This window comes from Mytilus californianus, unplaced genomic scaffold, assembly GCF_021869535.1.
Source record: "Mytilus californianus isolate M0D057914Y unplaced genomic scaffold, xbMytCali1.0.p SCAF_3, whole genome shotgun sequence".
NCBI lineage: Eukaryota > Metazoa > Mollusca > Bivalvia > Mytilida > Mytilidae > Mytilus > Mytilus californianus.
The window spans coordinates 20,966,297-20,993,793 of record NW_026262679.1 but is presented as its reverse complement, the minus strand read 5'-3'; the positions used below and the strand labels follow the sequence as shown (position 1 = coordinate 20,993,793).

General features: G+C 33.5%; 1 protein-coding gene and 1 pseudogene across 1 annotated transcript; both read left to right on the top strand.

Moving 5' to 3' along the window:
* The first annotated feature begins 1,668 nt into the window (after nucleotides 1-1,668).
* On the top strand, nucleotides 1,669-16,789 carry LOC127733416 (aquaporin-10-like; annotated as a pseudogene).
* Nucleotides 16,790-18,673: 1,884 nt separating this feature from the next.
* Nucleotides 18,674-27,041, top strand: LOC127734105 (aquaporin-10-like). Its single transcript, XM_052243751.1, has 7 exons — nucleotides 18,674-18,788; nucleotides 21,612-21,738; nucleotides 22,349-22,486; nucleotides 23,582-23,700; nucleotides 23,993-24,210; nucleotides 26,004-26,167; nucleotides 26,828-27,041. Exons 1-7 carry the CDS (start codon nucleotides 18,702-18,704, stop codon nucleotides 26,875-26,877), a joined length of 903 nt encoding a protein of 300 aa, XP_052099711.1. The 5' UTR covers nucleotides 18,674-18,701; the 3' UTR covers nucleotides 26,878-27,041.
* The last annotated feature ends 456 nt before the right edge of the window (nucleotides 27,042-27,497 follow it).

Here is a 27,497-nt window from a genome sequence, read left to right as displayed (position 1 = left end):
CCCTGAAATTTGTATTAAGAATCGTAGTTTTGCTTATTTGTTCAGGAATTGTAAAATCATTGCCAAGGGTTTGACATCTTTTACTTTTTATGGCCCCGCCACAAAGGGGTCGGGACCGTATAGTTTTACCTTTATCTGTCATTCAGTCATTCCGTCATTCCGCCTAAACGCCTTCACATATTGAGCTGATTTTTAGTATGCGAGTCTACTCTGATGCGTTACAGATCGAGTTTAATATGTTTGGTTCCACTCCGCTGATTTTTGACGAAATTACGGGCTTTGGACTCTGAAAATATCGAGGAAATAACAGTTATACGGACTTTTTTCTAAACGACTTTACGTATTGAGCTGAATTTTAGTAAGTGAGTCTACTATGGTGAGTTTGGTATCCAGTTTACGTTTGGTTCCGCTCCACTGATTTTTCCGAAATTGCGGGCTTTGAACTTTGATATTTCGTATAAATCACAGTTATAAGGACTTTTTTCTAAACGTTTCATATCATATATTGAGCTGTTTTTAGTATATGAGTCTACTATGATGAGTTATAGATTGAGTTTATGTTTGGTTCTGCTCCGCTGATTTTTACCGAAATTATGGGCTTTGGACTTTGAAAATATCGTGAAAATAACAGATACATTGTATACAGACTTTTTTCTAAACGACTTCACCTATTGAGCTGAATTTTAGTATGCGAGATACAGATCGAGTTTACGTTTGGTTCCGCTCCGCTGGTGTGCCGAAATTACGAAATTAATGGACTTTGAAAATTTTGTGAAAATAACAGTTATACGGACTTTCTTTCACAAATTTCATCTCCTTTTGCGAGCGGGCCCATTCGTACATCAAGTTTTAAATAATAATTGCAACGATCCGGGATTCGTTAAATATATCACTTACAATTATCAAAACGTTCCAAACAACACCGCTCTCAACAGCCTGTCCAAATGAACATAGTAACCGATTTATGAAGTTCCCAAGAAGATCGAACAACACATACTCGAATTTGTCGGGTTATACACGATAAAGGTCCAATTGAAAATCATGAAGTAAAGAAGGATAGATGCACAGTTTAGTCTACCTAGTATCACATACAAAACAAGAAGCTATTGCACTTGATAAAAACCATATGCGATAACCATGAAACATTTGTCATAGTCTCGCACAAGTTTTCCTTTATTCGTTTGAGCAAAGAGCAAACTTCATGCAAGGGTTTCCGAAAATATGAAAATGAAGCTTACACTATGACTAAGAAAACATATATTCTAAAAATTTGCATCAGAAGAAAATAACTTAAACAAGTCTGATTGGTTTTTCTTTTTTTTTTTAATTATTATGTGTAAATTTGAGGCAATAGTAGTTTACCGATCTCCATATCTTTAAAACAAAACACAAAACTGTGTGAAGCGCATGAACTGAACAACGTCGACATGGTAAACGTCTCTTATACCGTGAAAGCATGTCGCTAGTGAGTAGAGACAGACACATCGCATCGGTCATCGGTTTGAGGTAGTGACAATAAAACATATGTAGTGTCGATTATAGTCATTCTTCCTCATAACTCTGTTGGAGCTGTTTTTTGTGTAAAGGGCACACCCCTATTGATTAATTCCGTAAAGTGTGAACATCCACGAGCGTAAAGTAATTACTTGAGATGAGTAAACGTTATCAATGGGACAGAGGGTATGTTATTCATGAGAAATGGGAAGTTGACAATTGAACAATTGAAATCATCATGTTTGTCAAAGAGTCTAGTTTGAAATTGTCATTCCGTGTCAATATCGATGAAAAGATCAACACATGTTGCAGACCTTCTAGTGTCGGAAGTATCCTAAATCTCAATTTAATAGGATATGAAATGTAAGCACTCACTGAAATGTAGGTTATTGAGTGACAGGACATCATCAATATATTTGAGAGTAAACTTAAAGAACTTTGCAAGATTTTTGTCTTTGAGAAGATTCTGTCTGAATTCTGCATCATATGAGGACAAAAACAAGTCGCCTAGTAGGGGGACACATTAAGTATCCATTGAAATACCAACTGTCTGTTAAAATACCAATCAACCAAACTCATCAAATATGTTGTCGATTAAAAAGTCCAGCATTTTGATGCTATCATCTTCGGTTTATTTATTGTTGGATTCAGTGCGGTGCTTTCCAAAATATAATTTTAATCCCCAGCGGGATTATATTTGTATGGAGACGATGAACAGGTGCTTAGAGCTATCAAGAGGTTTGAATTGTATATCATTGAGGGTAAATGTCTTTAATACTCTCTTGCGGTTGAACAACCCGGATGCAATAGGTGTGAAATGAAATATACAGTTTTATCTTTGAAGTAAAAAGGTATTGTTTTCTTTACAGATTCTTTGTGGAAAATATTGCTCACATTGTTATCATCTTATTCCTTATTAAAACTAATTCTACTTTAAATAAAGTTTTTCATCATCTTTGGAAGAAGTTGTCTTATCGGAGCCTTTACTATCTGTTATATCATGTAGGAGGAGTTGAGTACACAAATTTTTCGCCCGGCCGACATCATCATATCTTAGGCTGGTTTTTGACGTCCAACCCAGGCAAAAATTGATTAAAAAATGAAAACACCTATACCAATCTATCAAAGCCAAAGATAAATACGCAATCACCGGCACATGTATGTATTAGATGTAAGCTTCTCGTAAAGACCCTGAGTGATATCAGGTGTCCTGGAAGGTTAAGCTTATCCATTTACGCATTGGTTGATTGTCAGTTGTTCAATGTTCTAGGTTTATCTTCATTTTATTGCTGTTTCAATAACGAAAACATATTCCCATTCACTTGGCTATATTCATTAACTGTTTGTAAAGTACTTTCATTTTCATGATGTTGACAGGATTACGTAGATTCTTTCAACGTGTCAGATATTCTTTTTAGGATGAAAAACTCATCCAATTTTTATTTTCTGCAAATCTGTGTTAGAAGGGCACGCCCCACTTTGACATTTCTTTCAGATTGACATAATTATACCTTTTCTCGGCTAAATAAACACAATTGGACAATGACATCCTTCTTCCATATACTGCCCACATTCAACTTTCTGAATATACTGACATAATTATCAAATCAAGTTTCTCTCAATTTGCTCCAGGAACGACTTTATTTTCATTTAGAAAATTTAATGCACATATACTATATATTCTTTCGAAATGTCTTTGTCAGGATTGTAAGGTTTGTGAAAAAATAATGTAATATATGTCTAATTTCATATTAAGTAAATAGTATACTGTTAACGAAGGTGATAAGTTTCATCGTTGTAAGGTACTCAACAAATAATTTATATTTACAAAACAAAAATAAAATTAATTTAACTATTTAATAACACTGCGTATACTGAGTTAAACAACAGACGTGAAAATCGATTGTTCAATTGCAATACAACTCATTCATGATTATAATTACGAAATTGTATGTTGATATATTTATTTGCACTTGCATGACCAGAAATAAACTTTATAAAAAGGAATTCCAATGAGACAAATATCCTACAGAATATAAATAATATATCAAATAATTGTGGGTCACCGTCTGGCCTTTAAAATGATCAAAATCAATACCGTTTAGTCAGCTATCATGACAGGCACCTACATGATAAAAAAAAAATGAAACAATTCAAACGAAAAATTCCAAACACCTGATTTATTGTAAAACAATAAACGAAAAACGGATATAACAGACAGCAACCAATGATACGATGATGGTGTGGAAACGCTACACTAATTAAAAGAAGGTTGCTATCTTTAATAATGGATAATTAATTTCAAACTGACGTGGCCGACGCGTTAATATATGCCAGCGACTCTTTTCACAAAAGATCTTACGAGTAAAAACACTCGTAAGTCATGAACATTTCAGTATAACTTACGATATCCAATGCCTATATTGTTCACTTGCAGTACAAATTGGTTAGTTGCAGTTGATTTTTTCTTAAAGTAAAACATTTCCATACAATGATTTTTTTTTTCGAAGTGGAAGTATATAATACAAAGATCATTACATGATAGTTTTCGTATCAGTTGTATTAAGTATCAGGCCTGGCTCTTAGGCTGATATAGTGTAATAATCTATTATCATTATTATTATTATTATTATTCAAATTGCTATACTTTTTTTTACTTTGCACATTAGAAAAAAGAGATCCCATCTTGATTCGTGACCTATGCAGAATTAATCATATGTTACAAGGTGAAGAATGTAGATTTACAACATTTATTTGAATAAACGTTAAATCTACTCAACAGTGGCTAAGTGTATTCAGACATACAATATACAGTTGAAAACCTTTGGTCTGAATAGCTGGAATATAAACGTTTAATTTTTCTAGTGTATACATAACCTATCTCTTACAAATCTGATTGACTATGTTTGTTCGAACAGTGATGACTTTTTTTTTGTGATGCCTCACTATTAAGTATTAGTGACAAAATGAAGCATTTCAGCGGCAAAGTAAAATTAGAAACAATATTGCTCTTGAAACTTTAGCGTAATTCTTGGGGACTTTCACATTGATGGTAGGTGATATAAAAAATATGAAAATAACACTTGTAAATTTTATGCGTCCGTAGCGTTTTTCTGGATTTACCTTTATTGGGAACGCTGAAAGCCGAATATTTGAAAGCCATTGATGTGCAAGAACCTATAAAATAGCTACTAATTGCTAGAGAGGTAATAAAGTCGTCTGCACAGTTTCATGGTTTTAATACAACTGATAAACTAATACAAGTTACACACATGATAAGACGCGATTATAACGGTCTGCATCTGTTAAAGTAATTAAGTTCTGTAGTGACCTTAGATAAACAATTTCAATACATTACATCTCTCCCTTTCTAGATTTAATCTTTATCAGTCAGTAGAATAATAAAATGAAATAAAATTAATGAATTGTGAAATTAGCCATAAAATGAATTTTCTTTAATACATTAACGATGTCCATAAAACAGCGGTGTAATAATGTCTAAATGTTGTAAACATAGTTTTCTGTGCGGTAAACATAGCAATTAATATCATGAATGAATTAATGAATCACAACTGAATTAAAGTGTAAAATCCTTTGGTATTTCAGTCTAAATAGTACTAAAGACATCATACGATACGCAGAAAATTAAAACTTATTCACTTGATCATAAATACTAAGCGTGATGCCTAGTTAAATGTGAGCTCAGGATTATTATGCCTGTTCACTAGCTACATATTACTTTACATAACATTACTTTACATAATCATTTAAGTACGCCGGTGTTTTATTTATCCTTCCTGACTTCCTTAATTGTGTTGCTGGTTCTTCTATTTTTTTCTCATTATTTACAATTGTCGGTGGTATTTTAACTTGCTTATAAAACGAAGAATTTCGAGTGATCGTGTGTCCATCATCTCTTTTAGCTGTTAACATTGTACCATTCCTTTCAACTATTTTGTATGGATTAGAGTTATACGGAGTTGACAGTTTGTTTTGTTTGTCTTGCTTGACCAATACAGTGTCACCAATTTGTAAATTTGACGGTTCAGCATTTCTTCTTGTATCTGAATAGTCCTTCATTTTATCTTTTTTTCTCTGATCGGTTTCTCGAATCTCTTTGTCTTCATATTTTGGTGTTAAAGTTGGTAATTTGGTTTTGATATTTCTACCAAATAAAAGTTTTGCTGGTGAAACTTCCGTTGTTGCGTGTTTTGTCGCTCTATAATTACGGAGGAATGTAAACATTTCCTGTTTCCAATTTTGATGTTGCGTGTGTGCTGCTCTGATTGATTTCCCAATGCTACGCATAAATCGCTCGCACTCTGCATTGCTCTGAGGCCATAATGGAGTTATTTTTCTATGCGTAAATCCCATATATGTCGCAAAGTCTCTGAATTCTTTTCCTTGCCACGGGCTTCCATTATCGGTTTTTACTATATTCGGTATTCCAAATGTTGAAAATACTTTGTCAAGTAGTGGTATAACCGCTTTTGCAGAAATTGTTGTTAGTGTTTCTACAACTGGATATCGTGAATACTCATCCATTATCACCATGAGATAATGTCCACTTGGAAATGGTCCACAGAAATCCATGCTAAGATATGTCCATGGTGCATCTGGTAGTTCTGACATAGCTAACGGTTCAAAAGTTTTCTTTGGCGTGGCTGCTAAACATGGAATACAAGCTTTACATGTATCTTCTACACGTTTGTCTATACCAGGAAAATAAACTTTTTCCCTTAGTAACTGTTTTGTTCGCACAATTCCCTGATGACCTTCATGTGCCAATGTTATAACTCGGTCTGTAAGTTTGTGCGGAATGACAATCCTATTATCATGCATCAATATTTCTCCTTTGTCTGTGTTCACTGTCGTTAATTCGTTCTTTAAACGAGCAAAAGTATCAAGAGATTTATTGTCATATGAATTTTCCCAGTTTCCCGATTTCACGGCTTTGATAACATACTGAATATTCATATCGGCTTCGGACTCTAATGCAATTTCTTCAATTGTCATTGCTTTCGGTATTGCGTTCTCTGATATATAATTCACGAATTCTTCTACTACCTCGGAATGATCTGTTCGATTTGCTTCGTTAATATTCGGATGTCTTGACATGTAGTCTGCGGCATTTGATTTTCCTGATTTGTACTCAACATCGAAATTATACGTTTGCAGTCTTAATCTCCATCTTTGAATTCTCGCTGGCGGTTTCGATTTTGGATTGTTGAAAATGCATTCCAGTGGTTGATGATCGGTAACGAGTGTAAATTTGTGTTCGTACAGGTACAGATGAAAGTGTTCTATAGCCCAAACTATGGCTAGTCCTTCTCGCTCTGTCTGACTGTATCGTTTTTCTACATCACTAAGCGCACGGCTTGCGTATGCGTTCACTCTGCCATCCTGAGTAAGTAACGCGCCAACACCTACTGGACTTGCATCAACTATAAGAACAGTGGCCTTTCTTGGATCAAAATAAGCCATTATCCTTTTGTTCATTAATTCCTGTTTAAGTGAATCAAACGATTGTTGTTGTTCTGAAGTCCATGTCCATGTCACTCCTTGCTTAGTTAAACGTCTTAATGGTTCGGTTATTGTAGAATATTCTGGGATAAATCTTCCAACGTAGTTAGTCATCGCTAAAAAGCTACGTACTTCCGATATGTCACTCGGTATATTGGTGTTACGAATTGCTTCAACTTTTCTCGGATCTGCTGATATTCCTTTTGAACTGAATATATGTCCATAAAATTCCAAGCTGTCTTTATTAAATTCGCATTTCTTTTTGTTAAGTGTTAAACCTTTTTCGTTTATACGTTGAAATAAGGCTGTCAGTCGTGTATCATGTTCGTCTTGAGATGCTCCAAACACAATGATATCATCGGAGATATTTCTCACCCCGTTAAGACCTTCTAAAGCTGTACTTAGCGTATTTTGGAATATTTCAGCAGCAGACGTGACTCCAAAGCTTAGACGTTTGTATCTTCTTAGTCCAACATGTGTTGTGAAAGTAGTAATATTTCGTGATTCTTGTGTAAGTTCTAACTGATGGTACCCGTTTAAAAGGTCCATTTTGGAAAATACCTTTGCTCCATTAAGGTAAACTATTAGATCATCAATAGTTGGAGTTATGTGCCTCTCGCGTTGTATAGCCTGGTTTGGTAGTCTCATATCTACGCATATTCTTATTTCACCTGGACTTTTAGGTTTGGGTGCTACGAATAGGTGTAACCCAGGGAGTTGGTCCATGTACCCTTTCTATAATGTCTAACTTCTCTAACCTTTCAAGTTCGGTTTCTACCTGTTTCCTTATATGAAAAGGTATCCTTCTATGTGGCTGAACTATAGGTTTCACTGTTTTGTCAACATGAATTTTCACTTGTGTTTCTTTAAGTTTGCCCAGTCCATGAAATATATCTTTATATTGTTCACACAATTGTTCGTGTTTGTTCCCTGTTGAGAGCCTCGATATTTGCGGGATTATCTGTAGTTCTAATGACGTATCATAACACAGTAAATTACCGCTTGTCCCTTTAGAAACATAAATAGTTGCACGTGTTAGCTTATTTCTCGTTTCAATTACAGTGTCAAACTTTCCCACGAATTCTAAATTTTGATGAGATCCATATGCGAAAACTTTGGTCTTTGTAGCTATCAATTTTGGTTTTCTCTTCATCCTGTTGTAGGTATCCTCATCAATTACATTGATACTTGAGCCAGTGTCGATAAGAACGTTGATATCTGATTCATTGATTTTGACACAAATTCTTGGCTGATCACGTTTGATAGAGTTCACGGTTCCTTTTAGCGGTTCTGTCTGTAGTCCGAAAACATATTCATCATCTGAACTACTATCTATCTTTGATTGACATTCGAAATAGATTTCAAAATCTGAATTCTCTAGCGTATTAACAGATTGTTTAGTATCTCTTTTTGACCTACACATCTTCTCAAAGTGATTAGGCTTCTTACAAAAGTTGCAGGATTTTCCTTGAGCAGGACATTTCCCTCGGTGTGGAAATTCACCTCCACAATTCCTACATTTGTTGTTTCGATTCACACGTTGTTCATTCATACGTTGTTCCGGACGCTTATCTTGTTGTAAATATCTTGGTTGATTTTTCCGAAAATTTCTCTTCTTGTGTAAAGCGTTGGTCTCAAGTTTCTCTTCTTTGTTCTCGATTTCGTTTGCTTGTCTTTCAGAGAGTTCCAGAGCTCTTGCTGACGATAATAATTGTTCCAAAGTCATATCTTCTCTTAAAGCTTTTCTCCTCAGTCTTGAAGATGAACATCCTTGAACGATTTCAGATTTTACTTCCCGATTGTCATCATTAAATTCACAGTTGACGGATAATTGTCTTAACTTTGTATGAAACGCATCCATTGTTTCATTTGTTTCTTGCTTTGCCTGACGGAATTTATATATTTCGTATTCAACGTTTTTCTTCGGTGCAAAATATTCGGTAAGCTTCGTAAGTGCTGTATCGTAATCCTCTCCAGTTTCTTGTAAGGTATCGAAAATGTCATTTACTTCTTCCCCTGCGTAATGCAAAAGTAACGCTCTTTGTCTCACTAATACAAGTTACACACATGATAAGACGCGATTATAACGGTCTGCATCTGTTAAAGTAATTAAGTTCTGTAGTGACCTTAGATAAACAATTTCAATACATTACAGAACCGAAACAAGTAAAGACCTATATTAGCAAAAGGACTATAGCATGATTCATATTATTATTATTATTAAAGATCCATAAGCGAAAATTTGCCTTTTCTAAATTTCATAGATTACGATTGTTTCATAAATGCAAATGTGTCCTCGCATTGGCATTTTATTAACTGGTCGCTTATTTGAAACAACATAAACCCATATGCAGCCCATTTAAGCGTTTTTCTTTTTATATTGCTCTATCTAGTTTTAACGCATTAAAAATGATTCTTTGACCGGCTGTTTAAAATGGTAAATAATAGTACTTGAAAAATGATAATTGTCTCATTGATTGGCAATCATTCCATATCTCCTTATTTTTATATAGATATAAAATTTCATCCTGTTCTTGTGAAATCATAGCGGCTCGTATTTGTCTCGAATCGAAACGCTTATTTAGAGTTTGAAATACGACTAAAATGCTTCGTGTTGCATGCACTGTTCATGACTTTGCTGTATACAATCTACTCGAAGGTATGTGCGGTCGGTATAATAATACATATTAATGTAAGATTTCTATAACAGCAGGTCGTGTACTTCGAGCTTTTTTCAGTAACTACAAAAACAAGAATTCTTTGTAATGGTATAGTTTAGTTATTGTTGTTTACTATACCAATAATATATAGTTATGTGTTTTGATTTATTTGTTGGTTTGTTTGTTGTTTTTTTTAATTGATTTGTTTTTTTCTGCAGGCCTTCAAAAATAGAAAAGCGTAAAGGTGTCAATTGCCCGAGTCGTGAACTTAAAGGTTACATACACCTAGAATTTAACTACAGCAGTCATCTCAGTACCAGAATCTAAAAAGTTCATCGTATTACTAAAGTACCAAGGCCTAATAGATAACTATTCAGTGTCTATTTCACAAATAATACAAGATGGTCTCGATTTATAGATTCTAGGTGCTGAAGTTGTGCATCTTTTTATTTACTTTTCAGTTCCCCTTTTATTTGTCTTTGTATCATTATGTTCGTTTTTGTCGTATGACTCTTTGACGTGACTCGGTATTTATGCATCCAGCTATCGGGTGTTTGGCTTTGTGCGTTGCTTTATACTTTCAACTACAAAAACGTTTTTGTTGTCGTCTTTGTTAGATTTAAAGTTATTTTTTATTCAGTTGTGTTGTATGTCTGTGATGTATGTTTATCCAGTTTTGCCTGCTGGGTCCCAATAATTGTCACATTAATCTATTATGTCTGTTTGGGTTGCTCGCCAAATTTTGTCAATATAAGAGAACTATCAACAACTATCATACAAGTGAGAGATTTAGCCCACCATTCTTCGGAAAATGCCTGTGCCAATTTAGGGAAATGACAATTGTTTTCCATTCGTTCCGTTCGTTTAAACATATTTCATTGTTCAGAAACTAGACAAACGGACGAGACACAAGGTTTAGTCCTGTTGGTTGATAAAGGTATGGTTTGATTTTGTCAGTTTTTATGAACTTCTCTCTTTTTGAATATACCTTGGAGTTCTATTATTTTTGTTTTACTTTTTTTAGAGGTAGGACCAAGTTTCCTGAGTTTATTTCACACTAAAAATGTATTAAAATTCCGTTCAATATTTACTTAGACTCATAGTATCATTGTCTTATGTGTGTAGCTATAGCAATTTTATGGCTTATTTCTAAACAATATGAATGGAAATACAGATTCAGTGTCCATGATTCGCTTACAACGATCAGACATTTTTTTAATGCCTTTCGTGGTCCTCTGATTTTGTCCTTCTGATACACACCACAGCATAAAAATTGGAAGACTGAAATTTCATTGGCTGATGTAATAATTACCAGCACAGAAAAATTAAGTAAAAGAGAGTGTTATTGCAATCGAAGCGCTCTCACATGATCTTTACTTCAAATAGATTGATTTCGAAACGGATCATCAAATTGTAAACGCGCAAAGACAGATAAAAACCGCAATTATGACCGATTTTGGAAAACTTTGAATATTTATCCGAAAAATATAAAAATTCTGTATTGTTTTTTATGCATGTTAATTCATTCCGGTTAGCGAAGTCCTTCGATGCACAATTTGCCATAAACATCTCAGACGAACAATTGTGTATCAATGTTCCTTCAACAGCAGCACTACTGGACGATAAGCAATCAATATTCAATCAACAGCAACATATAACACTGATTGTTCTTATTCAATGGAAATATGGAAAATTGAGAAAAAATATATTTTTTATATGATAAAGACTCTTTAATATTCAATTTTCAGTAATATTTTACTCTAGGTTTTTACCCTGTAACTGAAACAAATACAGGAGAAATTGGCCCTACTCCTTTATCTGAGACTGTCGTGTGATACATAAGCAGTTTGATATTCATACATTAATCTACATTAACTTTTATAGATCTCTTTCTTTTTTTGTTCGTGTTTTATTGACAGTTCGTATTGTTAAGCTTAAATCAATGTTCGATTAAATTTCTTTGTTACCAACCTTATTTCTTGTATACTATCGGTCTTGTACTGCCCTTTGGATTACAGATTATTATTGAATAAAAGGGAAAACAACTGCTTTGTAGAAATAACTTAAGCTAAAAAATCTGAACCCATTGTTATTTATATGCGGTCATAATAATCAAGTAAAGGAGAAAAAAAACACATTGAAAAAAATGAATATTTTGAAATTGACAAATGAGCTTACCCCTGTAAGAAACTAAAATATATAAGTCCGTAATTCTTTGATATTAACTCTTCAGTGCGCAAATGTAACGTGACATCCATTCTGCTCACACCGATGCAAGGGATCGTCCTGAAAATGCAAGGGAGGTGTAAGCTTTCCACAATCGCTGAATTTCTCACAGTGAGATGAAAAAACAGCAATACAAGCGTTGTCCCTTTGCTTGTGGTTTTATGACATGATTTGATACAATAAATTCCTATTCTTCAATACAAAGCCACTTTTCTGTCTTATTTACTAAATCATAATAATTATACTGTATTTATTGACTTTTAGGTATTTGGGGATGCCTCGGTAGCCCAAGCAGTTCTTAGCCGGGATGGCGTTGGCAATCATTCCTCTATACACTGGGCATGGGGAATAGCAGTGACAATGGGAGTTTACATATCTGGTGGTATCTCTGGTAAAAACTATTTGAACCAAATTGTGACAGGTTTTGAGTATTTGGCTGTGTGCACTTCATCATTTAGTCTGTCCATTTGCCACACGTACATTAATATCAATCAGTAATATCAACACTGATTTTTCTGTGAAATACAACCATGCAGTACTGAGATGTTCATTTGCACATTCATATGATCTCCAACGAGGGAACAGACAGAAAAACAGGTGCAAGAAAACAGTCGGACGCTTAAGTGTATGAACTCCAATTGTATGCAAACTAGACGTTAACACTTCTTCTATGCACGCATCACCCTTCAATATATTCTAAACGTGTCGACAACAGCAAGAACTAATAAATATGTAATTACATGTCATAGCCTAAGTTCTGCGATATTGGACGATAAAGTAAACATATCATTGTACGGGGCGACATCGAAGTGGAATAAAAGCTTTGTGTTTTAAGGTGGTCATCTCAATCCAGCCGTTACCGTGGCCCTGGCCTGCATCAAAAAAGTCCCTTGGAAGAAAGTACCATTTTATATGTTTGGCCAATATCTGGGATCTTTTGTTGCATCAGCTGTGATTTATTTTGTATATTATGGTAGGTATCAACTAGCGTATTAAATGTAGATTTGGTAGTATTAGTAAGTGAACGACCATTTCATATTACTTGGGAAATAGAAAGAGAGAGGTTTGTTCTGGGGTTTCATGAAGATTTTGGAAATAAATTATCTGGCCCGAAAAACAAATAAAAAATAATCTTGACCAAAACAGGATGAAAATAAAAATTTTGTCTAACAAAATGCAGAAAATAAATGTATATACATATATATACGATAGTTTAAAAAAATATATGCGAGACTCGCAAAAGGGTGCAAATGAATACTCCGTATAAAAAAATCCTCCTGCAGCCTCATCCCCCTAGAATATCAAATGGTCGGCCCCTAACGTGTGAAGTTTTGTTTCAATGTTCTCTGTCGATAACAAATTAGTAATACGTAGCAACATCGATGGTTAGATTTAGTTATCCCACTTCAACGCTGTGTCCATTGTCCTTGCATGTAATCATTTTTCTTTGAGAAATCAAAAATGTAACACTAAATTACAAGACTTTGCGTTGCTTTTAACCGAAAGATTTATATGTCCTTCACTGGCAACTTCAAATAAAAATCACTGTTTACATATTATATGAATGTTTTTGGAATATTTAGAAAATCAGCATCTTGTCTTTTAAGTCAACTTCAGTTGCTGTCAATTTAACCTTGTTCAACAACAAAATAGAATAGACTTTTAGAATATGCACTCATCGACAGTTCTAATGCTTTCGGCTATTTGATTACCTAGCTGCTACTATCATTACTTTGTACTTTCAGGATTTGTTTTAATGAACTGTCTGTTTTATTATTTATATCTTGGTGTAATTACTTGCAGACGCGTTAAACGAATATGACGGGGGAATCAGAATGGTATCTGGACCAAACGCAACCGCTGGTATCTGGTCAACGTATCCACAGAATTTTGCCTCCGTAGCTACTTGTTTTGGAGACCAGGTAAATAATATATTTGATCAAATCGATAGTTATACTGAAAAAAAAACACAATATATAGGTACAGCGGTGTGCATATTCACAAAAAAATCAGTAAAATCAAATTACATCGCGATAGGTCTAATACATGAACTTATATTGTTGCATTGGTCCCAGCTCTCAGCGACTAATGGAAACGAGAATATACTGTTTCAGTAACCAGATAGTAGCATACAAGGACGTTTAATAGTTTTATACCAAAAATTGTTTTCTCCATCATTGGATTCTTAAATATAATAAAAGTTCTGTAATTGAATTAAGGATAACCACCGTGCCATAAAAGAAGAATTAGAAACGGGATGAATACCATCAGTCTTCCCAAAATATATTTCTAACGATTATCATTACATTTTTTTGTAAATAAATTACTATTAAAAAAAATAAGTTTTTTTTTTTCTTCTGATGAGCTTCAGAACGTTTGGTGTGAGAAACAACTGATGTACAGAAACATTTCATATTAAACAGATAAAACTAACAACCGGATAGTCATAAACCTTATGTAAAACCATAGAATAAATGCGTCACGATTCACTTGATGCAAATGTTGTTAACTTCGAGGATTATCTACGACTGTACACCAAATATAAAATATAAAATGAACTATTTCGATATAATTATAAATTTTTAAAGACTTTCAGATTCACACATTCCTTTACGTTTCAAATACGTAGTACTTTTACGACAGATCCTGTATAGACTATATCATATCACATCTCCTTATTTTTATAAGAAAATGATTTACACATATATACTGACAAACAAAATAGGAAAAGTCTTCAAATAAGAAAGATTGAAACATTTTGTGTCGAAACATTGACAAAAACAAGAAAACACACAAACTGTTTATTATAAAGTTTTCCACGTCAAAGATACAAAAATAAATGGTACAACTTGATTTTGTATATAGATTCTTGCAACAGGCATGCTACTAATCTGTATACTGGCAATAATAGATGAAAGAAATATGGAAACACCCAAAGGATTGATGCCAATCTCCATTGGTGTGATAGTGACTATGATTGGAATGACCTATCATTTCAACTGTGGATTCGCCATCAATCCAGCACGTGATTTGGCTCCACGAATATTCAGATCTATTGCTGGATGGGGAGTTGGAGTATTCAGGTAGTGCCATTAGCAACGAACGTGTCAAATATTTCGGTTCATTAAATATGAATAAAAAAACATTTTGGATAAACGGCAATGAGAAAGCAACCCTATAATACAATCAAATCAGAGGCCATGTTTTATACCGTATGTCTAAATCGTACTGATGCTCGACAAGTTGTGGATAAAAACAAAACACCATTATTTGTCATCAACATAAAAACAATTTATAGGACACAAAGAATGGGAGCCACTGACCCCACGGTCAAATTGAAATTATATCACATAAGCTTGTTATATCAAAGAAAAGTGTAAGGACAATATTCATGATTCTTATCTACCTGATATGTCCACCTTTAAGAAAATGCTTTTGATTGATTTACTCAGGTCATAAGAATCAAAAGTAAGGGTAGTATAAAGATTGTCATGTGAACGGTAGAACGTTATGTAAAATAACGTAATTCCATAAAGAATGGACAATATGCTTGAACGTTGCAATTCTCTCGATTTGCTAGGTAAATGCATGAAAAATAATAGTATGTAAGCATGATAAAAGCAGACAAAAAAACAGAAAATATAACAAAAAGGAGTTGTTGTTGGATTGCCATGGAGACAATTATCCACCACACCATACGACCTTGAACAATGAGCAAACCTCATACATGTACTGTAAAGTCAGCTTTAAAAGTCCCTACATGACAAAATATGAAACAATTTAAACGAGAAAATATACAAGATATGATATAACTGAGAACCCGTTTCAGAAAAGTATAACTCTTTACCAGTCTCCGACACAGGCACTTGTCTCAGAAAAAAATTTCCTATATACCTTAATGTATATAAAAAAAAAAATTTCTGAGACAAGTGCCTGTGGTCTCAAAACTGATTTTAAAGCCAACGTAAAACTAAACATTTGTAGTATAACAAATAATCACTGCGAAAATACTTGCATTTATATTGTCTCTATTAAATTTTTCCATATTTTTCAGTTACAATGATTACAAATATTTTTGGATACCTGTTTTGGGTCCGCACATAGGCGCCATACTTGGGGCCTTTTTGTACCAGGTTTTGATTGGATTTCACTGGCCGGAAGTTGTTGAAATAAGTAGCGAGATACCGTTTCAAGATATGAATGATAAATCCACAGGTATGATAGATCTCTCTCATCAGACTCATGTTGTATCTTTTAAAACAATCAACTGAACCTTAACGATTTTTATTTTTCTATATTAAGATTTGTATATTGCAGTGATAAAAACAAAATATATGACATGTATGAATAGTGCAGTTAAGAAACCATGTTGATGCCAACAAAAAACCCATAAAACAATATTTCTTTATTGTTTAGATACTTGTATATAATACGATTAATACCTATAAATGTAAGAAAATGAAATATGAATGCCTATGAGACAACTATTCAGCAAAATAAATTTTATTCATTCATTTGCAGGTATAAGGAATTTTTGTGTACACGATATTCACAAATACTTAAACCATTATAGTTTTTTCATCGTTGTGTAGATGTTTTGTGCTGCATACATTTGTACCTGCATGCAACTTTTATCAAAGAAAATGTCTTTCTTTGTTTTAGGAAAAAAGAAAGAAGTATACGACAACAGATCGAGGCATTTCACCTGATTGATAAAGTACGAAAATGCACAATATATTATAACTGTTATTACATAATTTATATCCTTGAGAACCACACAATAAATCATGTACATAAATATATGTACTTTATGGATTTTAAGTGGTTGAATCTATATATGTGTATATGTGTGTGTGTGTGTGAAATATCACTTTTATATCACAAAATAAAAGAATCGGTTTCACTTGTTAACATTATTGTTTTGTATTGTTTTGCGAGTTTCGATAATTTTCTGTTCATGTTTCCTTTGTTTTTTCTTACATTTTTTATATTTGTTCAGAATCCTCTTGATTTGTGCTATTTCAGACGATTTCTTTTGAAATACGGTGTATATTATAAATTGTAACGTATTGCATTCTCGAATGACATTCAAAATTCACAATTTGTCTTCACTAGATGAAAAGTAAGCAATTTGACCAGAAACCGATTTTATGGTTTGGAACAAAAAACAACATATTGTCCGTAAGATCTAATGGTATTCTTAAGGTCATCTAATTATCCGACAGATATGAGGGTATTCTTAAGGTGCTCTAATAATCCGCCAGATATGAGGGTATTCTTAAGGTGTTCTAATATTCCGCCAGATATGAGGGTATTCTTAAGGTGTTCTAATAATCCACCAGATGTAAGGTATTTAAAGGTATTCTAATAATGCAACAGATCCCCAGGTATTCATAGGTGTTCTAATAATCCGCCAGATATGAGGATATTTAAAGGTATTCTAATAATGCACCAGATCCCCAGGTATTCTTGAGGTGTTCTAATAATCCGCCAGATATGAGGGTATTTAAAGGTATTCTAATAATGCACCAGATCCCCAGGTATTCTTGAGGTGTTCTAATAATCCGCCAGATATTAGGGTATTTAAAGGTATTCTAATAATGCACCAGATCCCCAGGTATTCTTGAGGTGTTCTAATAATCCGCCAGATATGAGGGTATTTAAAGGTATTCTAATAATGCACCAGATCCCCAGGTATTCTTGAGGTGTTCTAATAATCCGCCAGATCTAATGTATTTAAGGTATTCTAATAATGCACCAGATCCCCAGGTATTCTTGAGGTGTTCTAATAATCCGCCAGATATGAGGGTATTTAAAGGTATTTTAATAATGCACCAGATCTCCAGGTATTCTTGAGGTGTTCTAATAATCCGCCAGATCTAATGTATTTAAGGTATTCTAATAATGCACCAGATCCCCAGGTATTCTTGAGGTGTTCTAATAATCCGCCAGATATGAGGGTATTTAAAGGTATTCTAATAATGCACCAGATCCCCAGGTATTCTTGAGGTGTTCAAATAATCCGCCAGATATGAGGGTATTTAAAGGTATTCTAATAATGCACCAGATCCCCAGGTATTCTTGAGGTGTTTTAATAATCCGCCAGATCTAATGTATTTAAGGTATTCTAATAATGCACCAGATCCCCAGGTGTTCTTTTGAATGTTCTAATAATCCGACAGATATGAGCTAGGGTATTTAAACATGTTAAAGGTATTCTAATAATGCACCAGATCTGAGGATGTTCTTGAGGTGTTCTTATAACGTATAATGCACCAGGCCTTAGGTATTCTTAAGGTGTTAAATAATATTGCTATAAATTTTTAAATATGTGTTGTCCGTTAGGAACTCTGCAATCGTAATAAAATAATAACATCCATGTTTTTAAACTGATATTAGCTACATTGAAATGATAGCGGTCTTTTCCAATTGATTCTGTCTTGAACATGTTGCCCAAATGAACTGAAGGTTTAAGACATTTTCCGTCCGAGACATTAACTTGTTTAGACAAAATATACCTGTTTCAAAATTTATGTGAACAGTAGTAATCTTATGAATGAAAACCACGACGAGGTTAAGAACTTCACCTGGCATGAAGATAACATAGGTCAACGTGATAAGTCTTCTACTCGAAAGTGTGATTTTAGATTGGCTACCAGCTAAAGATATGATTGAGAGCTTGTACATGTGTGTGAATAAAATGGTTTATTTAATCTCGTTTATATATTTACATGACCCAGTTCTGTCGATATAATATATCCAGTGTAGTGCATATGTAAACTTCGAAACTGCAACAAAATGGAGGCATTTGCCAGTAAAGTTAGAATAAGAAATAATATTATTCGTGAAACGTTTGCTGAATTTTTAGGAACCTTCACTCTAATAGTAGGTAAAGCCAATTAATCATTTTATGTATAAAAAAATGTATTACACGTATAGCCAGTTTCCGATTAGTGTTTCTCCACGTAATGTTGTATATAAAATTGAAAAGTGTATTGAGGTAAATAAACGTTCTTGTTTCCTGTGATCTTGTCAGTTTCGCAATGAATTTTCTTAATTTATTTCGACGGATAATACGACAAATAATCGATACAACGACTGTTTGTCGACACTTCAATTATCTATGTATTGTTTTGTGCCCTCAGAGTTTAAGAAACAACTACAAAACCGTTCTTCAATATTTTTCGATTGACCATTGATATAAAAATGAGATGTGGTATGATTGCGAATGAGGCATGCAACTATCAATATTCCAGTGGATTTAATTATTTATTCAAGCAATTATAAGTCACCGTATGGCCTTAAACGATGAGAAAACCTATATTACAATGTAAATAGTCAGTTAGAAAAGGACACGACATGAAAAATTTCAAACGAGAACACTAACCGTCTAAGAAGTAGGCCCGGTTAGACCCCTTTTTGGCAAAAAAAATATAGCATTTTTACTTTGTTAAAAATGTAAACTTTTAGATATTTAGTTCGAAAGTAGAATACTTTTGTTACATAAACATAGATATAGGAAGATGGACTGTTTTCTGACAATACAATGCACATGCATCAGGTACTAGCATCATTAACACGGTTTTTGTCAATGACAATGCAACTTATAACTAAAGATTAGTTCTAAAATTCACCTGATATGTTGCTATTCACCATTTAAATCTTAAAACTATTAAAGAACTAATTGTGTCTTTCACTTATAGTGTCTGGATTTAACGCATCCTGACTTCTGTGAAATTGCATTTTTATCAACTAGTAGTCAACAACAACAAAAAGATACAAAGCAACAAAATATTTTTTTATAAAGAAATGCAAAAATACACAATACATTCAGAGTTCATGCGATTACCCAATGCGGATGAAGCCTTTTTTCTTGTGATTTATAATTTTAAAAAATGGATTTACAAGTATTGAACATCGATCGATAGGTGACTGTGGTTTTAGCGACAATGCCTTAATGCATATTATATCTCGTTCGTTTCAGTCCTTCCTCGTTGGTCATGTTCGTCTAGATCTGTTGATGTGACAATTTTCAGTACAGAATTGACATGAGTCATTAATGAATACATTTCAATTGATCATCATAAATTTCTGACAGACTGCACGAATATGAAAAGAGAATGCACTATTTACCACAACAAGACTTTACAAGAAGAGTAACAGTTCTGATGAAAAAATATTACAAGCATACACCGTCGTCAGTTGTGCAACAAAAATCATCACCGAAATCATAAAACGTCACTCTGATAATCAAAATCCTTACAAATCTTCTGATCAAATGTCATCAAAGCCTGACCCTAAACTGCCAATTTGACAATTTTGACAACATTCTGCACAGTATCGCATTTCTGTCCATATGTTGTCTTTATCTGTTCACTTTTGTTTTTTAAAACCATTCATAATCTTTTACACACAGTATGAATGTAAAAGAAAGTGACTCCTTGCTTGTGGTTTTGTCCTTATTATTAACAGTAAAAAAAACAGTGACTTGTAAATGCTCATGTCGTTTGGTTTTTGGTGAATAGTTGTTCATTGGCAGTCATACCACATCTCCTTATTTATAAATCGTAAATCTGATTAACACAGACTTTAGATTATCACAAACGTTAAGAGGCAACCTAATGATACTGACATGGCGAACATAAAGATATTGCATTATGTTGCCACAGAATTGCAGATGATGACACAATATTGTTGTATGATTTCATGAAAGTAGTAACAGTGCTGTTTTGTAATTTCCATCAAAACAATGACAAAGTAAAGTCATTAATATGTGTCTAGCACTGTAAATTTTCATTTACCACTTAATTTCTTGAGAATTTAGGTCCTGTTTAAAATATGATTATAATTATTGTATATTGATAGAAAATCGTGATACTATGATTAAGTTGGGTCTTCAAGTACATGTAGTATGACCAAATGCCCTATCGACATTACGCTAATGATTTGTCAACAAAACAATGTTCAATGGTTGTCGTTTGTTGATGTGGTTCATAGTGAAGTGTTTCTCGTTTCTCGTTTTTTATATAGATTAGACTGTTGGTTTTCCTGTTTGAATGGTTTTACACTAGTCATTTTTGGGGCCCTTTATAGCTTGCTGTTTGGTGTGAGCTAAGGCTCCGTGTTGAAGGCCGTACTTTGACTTATAACGGTTTACTTTTACAAATTGTGACTTGGATGGAGAGTTGTCTCATTGGCACTCATACCACATCTTCTTATGTAAGTTCTATATAAACAAAGAAAACAAACGAACACTTCTAACTATATGTTTCCTTATAGTATATATAGAAATATTTGCTCACCACGATTACATATTCCAAAATTGTTGATAGTAAAATAAGGAGATGTGGTTGTATTGCCAGTTAAAATGACGAAGTTGGTAAGCAAATACAGTTGACCGTACGGTCTTCAATAATGAGCAAAACCCGTACCGCATAGTTAGATATAAAAGGCCCCGAAGTGGCAAATGTCAAACAATTCAAACGAGAAAACTAACGGCATTTGTGTACAAAACAATAAAAAAAATATGATATATAACAAAAAACTACAACCACAGAAGTACAGGCTCCTGGTTTGGGACAGGCGGGGTTAAACATGATTGCGGGCGCGGAAACCCTCCTATCCTCGGACTGTGGTGTAACAGAACAACATAAGAACAAACTATAAAAATCAGTTGTTTACTGATACATCATTCTTTTGTAATTTTAGATATTTGGAGATGGATCTGTTGCACAAGCTGTTTTGAGTCGGAATACGGTTGGAAATCACATGTCTATACATTGGTCATGGGGTATAGGTGTAACAATGGGAGTTTACATAGCTGGTGGCATTTCAGGTAAAACAAGATCAACTTAACATTACGTGGGTATAAACAGATGCAAAGATATGGTACCGTGTCCTGCACATTCAATTATCCTTTTTGGTTTATTAAGTTTTTTTCTTTTGAATTCATTTAAAGTTCCGTTAAAGAAAAGGGGATGTGGATTTTTAAAACAATAAAACGGCAAGCCCTCGACAAAAAAAAAACACCAAAAGACATTAGGTTTAAGATACTGTTTCACCACTAAACTGGTACGTTATTAAAGAATGAGTGGGATTTCAAACTTTTATTGATAATTGATATAATAAAATTTACATATAAAAAAGAAGATGTGGTGTGATTGCCAATGAAACAACTCTTCACAAGAGACCAAATGACACAGAAATTAACAACTATAGGTTATAGGTCACATGGTTGTTTCCAGTAAACGATGATCTATGGTTGAATATTTAACGATAATCGTGGATCATTCTTTAGGGCAAAAAGCGATTTTTTTGTCGGGGAGGGTAGGTTAAATCAAATTCTTCGGGCCACATATCCTACATCTCCTCTAATTGTAGGTGTTCTGAGTCGTCCATCGTTATATTCAGGAATAAGATCATGCTGTCAATATCATACATTTCAGGGGGACATTTGAATCCAGCTGTTACCGTGGCCCTGGCCTGCATCAAGAAAGTCCCATGGAAGAAAGTACCATTCTATATGATAGGCCAGTACTTGGGAGCTTTCGTTGCCTCAGTTACGATCTATTTTGTGTATTACGGTAAGTAACAAGTTAAATACAGTTTTTGAAATGAATAAGTGTTGGCATTTCTGAAGTAACGTCATTTAGTTGAGGAACGAAATGAAAATTTAGGAAAGTTAGCAAGGTGCCAGAAAACAATAAGAGCTTTAACTTGAAAAATTTTTGAATTTTTTTTAAATAGTATAAACATAAAAATACATCTTAAAAATCTTCTAAAAACCTTCTAAAAACCTTCTAAAAACCTTGTACAAAAGTTGTCGGAAAGAGTATAATTACATTGAGATTTTTACACCAAATGATAACCATTCGGTTTAGAAGTCCATATTATTTGCATGATACTTTTGGTAATCAGATATGAAAATAAGAAGATGTGGTTTGATTTCCAATGAGACAACTCTCCATCCAAGTCACAATTCATAAAAGTAAACCATTATAGGTCAAACATGTTTGCTGGCGCTAAACCCTCTCCTTAACCTGAAACAGTGGTGTAACAGTACAACATAAGAACAAACTATAAAAATCCGTTGAAAGCGCTTAACCCATCAGATCGATACAAAGCTCATAAACACTCTAACAAAAACACAAAAAGTACAAAACGCAGATCTGGGAGTACTAGCAGGTACTGAAAGCTAGTTAAATGCCAATAACAACAGTCAGTCAAAAATATGACCTTGTGCAATGCCCAAAAGGATGTACCGACAGATTGTAGAACCGTGAATGTACGTACATGTGTATACCAACAATAAAATTTAGTTTGGTTTTAATTTACTGAAAAAAAATTATATGTATACCGGTAAAACTTTAAGGGAAATTGGGGAATCGTTTAATTCTTTATAATCTAAAAATTGATTACAAATTGATTCTTTGTTCATGTTAATGAACCTTTACAGTAACTTTAATAGTTTCGATAGTAGACATGTTTGAAGGCAAAATATTCATGTTCCAGATAAACGCGTTTTCAAGCGGCACTTAATATTGTCATAACATTTATCCAGGACGACCTACTTTGAGAAGCTACTTATTAATTTGATTGTGTTCGACCTGAAAATTCATGAAATCAGTTAAGCAACCATCAATCAGTGTATACATGAATATACTTCACTATAATCTTAGATGCTCTGAATAATTTTGATGGAGGAAACAGGATGGTATCGGGACCGAATGGCACAGCTGGTATCTGGGCAACATATCCACAGGATTTTGCCTCAGTAGCTACATGTATAGGTGACCAGGTATACATACTCTTTACATAGTCTTTTGATATTAGTTGATAGTTAAATGTGTATATAATTGAGAATCGTTTGTATCACATCTTACATTTGTCTTAGCTTTATAAGTGTCCATACCTTTCGTAAAATACTAAAGTTAGCGTATAAATCAAACAATAAATATTCAAAATTTGGAACTAAAATGCAAAAACAGCAGATGTACAACCTGAATCTATAGTTTGCTTCTTCACAACAACTAAAAAAACAGACGAATCATAAAATTGGAATTGACTAATGCACAACACTTTTTTAACAGCTTCTAGGAACAGCGATGCTTCTGTGTTGTGTACTTGCAGTAACAGATGACAGAAATATGGAAACACATAAAGGATTAATACCATTCTCCATTGGTTTAATAGTTGTTGCCATAGGAATGACCTATCATTTTAACTGTGGATATGCCATTAATCCTGCACGTGACTTAGGTCCTAGAATATTCACTGCTATTGCAGGGTGGGGTGTGGAAGTATTCAGGTAAATATTATTATTTCTTTTTTTTCGTTTAACATTCTCGTCGATTGTGTAAAACAGATAATCAACAAAAAAGAAGTTTTTATGACTCACCATCTAAAGAAAAGTACCTAAACTCTCCGTAAGTTCAACAGGCAGCCATTAAAAAATATATCAATGATGTATTTGCAAGCATTTTTAAACAGAGACGAGCTAACAAAATCACATACTTTACATGATTGCAACACTAACTAGAGGCTCTAAAGAGCCTGTGTCGCTTACCTTGGTCTATGTGCATATCAAACAAAGGACACTCTCCAACATTGTAGACGAGAATAGACTTCATGACAAAAATCTTGTATTACTGATCTTTTAGTCTGTTTAGTTTCTCTCTATCTGCTTTATTTTTTGCTCAAAACACAAAAGAGGGTAAAAAAAATCCTCATTTAAGGGCAATCACTCCTATGAAGAGTGACAGTCTACTAACTATATCGGCAAAATTTGACTTTTTAACAAATCTTGCCTTGTTGATCATTTTTGTGATTTAAAGTGTTTATTTTCCTATTATAATTTAAATCAAATAAGGCATAACGGAAAAAAAATGTTTCTCTCTAAATATCATAGTTTTTATGATAATAGGCAAAAATTAAAAAAAATAGTAAAATTTGTCATTTATGGGCAATAACTCCTATAAGAATTTGTCAAACTGTTTTGACGTATATGGACAATTGGTAGAACTCATTATTCTGAACATTTTTGCTCCTTTCAGATTTTCTCTATTTATAACGGTTCAAAAAATAATAGACAAAACTTGCATTTTACCCCTATGTTCTATTTTTAGCCATGTCGGCCATGTTGGTTGGTAGCAGGGTCATCGGTCATGATTGTGGCCAAGTTTGGTTAAATTTGTCACAGTAGTTTCAGAGGAGAAGATTTTTGTAAAAGATTACAAAAAAATTGTTCAAAATTGACTTTGGGGTCAATTGACCATTTTGGTCATGTTTGACTTATTTGTAGATCTTACTTTGCTGAACATTATTGGTGTTTACAGTTTATCTCTATCTATAATAATATTCAAGATAATAACCAAAAACTGCAAAATTTCCTTAAAATTACCAATTTAGGGACAGCAACCCAACAACAGGTTGTCTGACTTGTCTGAAAATTTCAGGGCAGATAGATCTAAACCTGATGAACTTTTTACCCCTGTCAGATTTGCTCTAAATGCTTTAGTTTCAGAGATATAAGCCAAAATCTGCATTTTAACCCTATGTTCTATTTTTAGCCATGTCGGCCATGTTTGTTGATAGGCCGGGTCATCAAACACATTTTTTAAACTAGATACCCTAATGATGATGAGAAAAGCTCACTTGGCCCTTTGGACCAGGTGAGCTGAAAAGGTATATTCTTACTTTCTAATATTTCGGGTGAAACAACAGTGGGTGAAACAACAGTTCGAATACACAATATGGTACGCTATTGAATGAGATATATAGAATAGTGACATTTTTGTTTTTGATACTGACTTTATCAGCAAGAATATAAAGCGAGCCTTTTTGGGCGAGCTGATATTCGAGTTGATGAAGTCAGTATCAAAAAATAAAATGCAATTAATCTTTTTATCGGCAATTTGTCTTGACTGTATGTTTTATTGGTTGAGAATATGAAGTAAAATGAAATAGTTAGTGAAACTACTTTTACGCGTACAGTACTTTGGAATAGTTGTTCGGCTTTATGAATGAAGTCGCGTGCATTCATTGATAAATTGACGCGGATAGACATGAACGCGTATTTATATATTTTTATACTTATTGCAGTTATAATGACTACAAATATTTCTGGATACCTGTTTTGGGTCCACACGTAGGAGCCATATTGGGGGCCTTTTTATATCAGTTTCTGATAGGATTCCATTGGTCAGAAGTGGTTGAGATTACTAGTGATATACCGATCAAAGAGATTAAAAACACAGTTGTTAAAGGTAAGGTAATTTCTATAGAAAACTTTTTCATGAATAATCTTAATTAAATAAAATATCTTAACTCAATATTCAATATTGTTTATTTGGTTGAATATGCTCTATATGTATGCCGGCTATATGGTATGAGGTCTTCTCATTGTTGAAGGCCGTACGATTGCCTGTAATTGCTTACATCCACTTTCTTTGAACTTTGGTGGATAGTTGTCTCATTTGCAATTATACAGCATCTCATATGTGTATAAGTATAAGTATATAAGTATGCAACAATGATTTCATCAATTTCGGATGGAACTTATCGCTGAAATGCACTTGATCAAAATAGTATTCTTGTTTATTAGATTACACAAGTGTCCTGGTGTCGTAAGTGTGTGTAACTATAGGTCAACGTATGACCTTCAACAGTCCGCCACCAGTCTTACCAATCATATAGTAGTAGGAATCAGTTGATATTTCCCTGAATGATTTATAAGAAACACTAATAATCTTATTAAAATCGGAGGAATAAACAATGAAGGTTCTGTAATGTACAAGCTGCCGGTTGATGACAGAATATTGCTGAGAAAACATAACATAGACGTCTGTAATAAGATTCCAATTTGTAAAATTTTGTTTATAACTTATCACTAAGCAGCATTAAATTTAAACACAATTTTGTTGTAGAAAAAACAGGACATACCTACGACAACAGAAGCCTGTCTCCAGATTCCTAGCACAGCATGTGATATCAACTGAAATGTGCTGTTTTCATAGTTTTAATACTGAACGAACATTGTTCAAACTTTTTAAAACATTTATCATGCCACACGTTTTTTCTACATTACATTAGTTTTAATGCATTTCTAGAATTTATTTAATTTAAAAAAAAATGAGATTGTGACATATTTTGATAACTGCTATATCTGTACTTTAAAATTTAAAATTATCGTATTCTTTAACCCTTAAAAAGTCTTTTCAATGCATTTATTTAATAATCGGTATGAGTGACATAATAGTTTGTAGGTGGAGGGAACATAAATTTTGAGAGACGAAAGCAGAAAAATATGTAAGGTCAACAAATGCTTTTTGAGAGAGAAGTTCCTATATTCTGCGAGAAATTTTGGTAGATTAAGTGTTTTATTATATTTGTCACAGAATGTGAAAAATGGGGATTACATAGGCGGCGGTGGTGGTTAACTATTTGCATAAATCATTATATGTCAGAGGGTAGAAGACCTTGATGATCCATACCTTATATACAGATGCGTTATGTTACAAAGGTTCCGTCTCTTATATGTCCTTGACTTCATATTCATTGTTCAGCGACTCCTTGAAAATATGAAATTTCACTTAT

What these genes read in the sequence shown, in the direction of transcription:
- LOC127734105 (XM_052243751.1), top strand. Translation starts at nt 18,702, where the DNA reads ATGGAGGCATTTGCCAGTAAAGTTAGAATAAGAAATAATATTATTCGT. An exon ending in TAGGAACCTTCACTCTAATA is followed by an intron (nt 18,789 to 21,611) that starts GTAGGTAAAGCC and finishes TTGTAATTTTAG; the next exon opens with ATATTTGGAGATGGATCTGT. An exon ending in TGGGGTGTGGAAGTATTCAG is followed by an intron (nt 24,211 to 26,003) that starts GTAAATATTATT and finishes TACTTATTGCAG; the next exon opens with TTATAATGACTACAAATATT.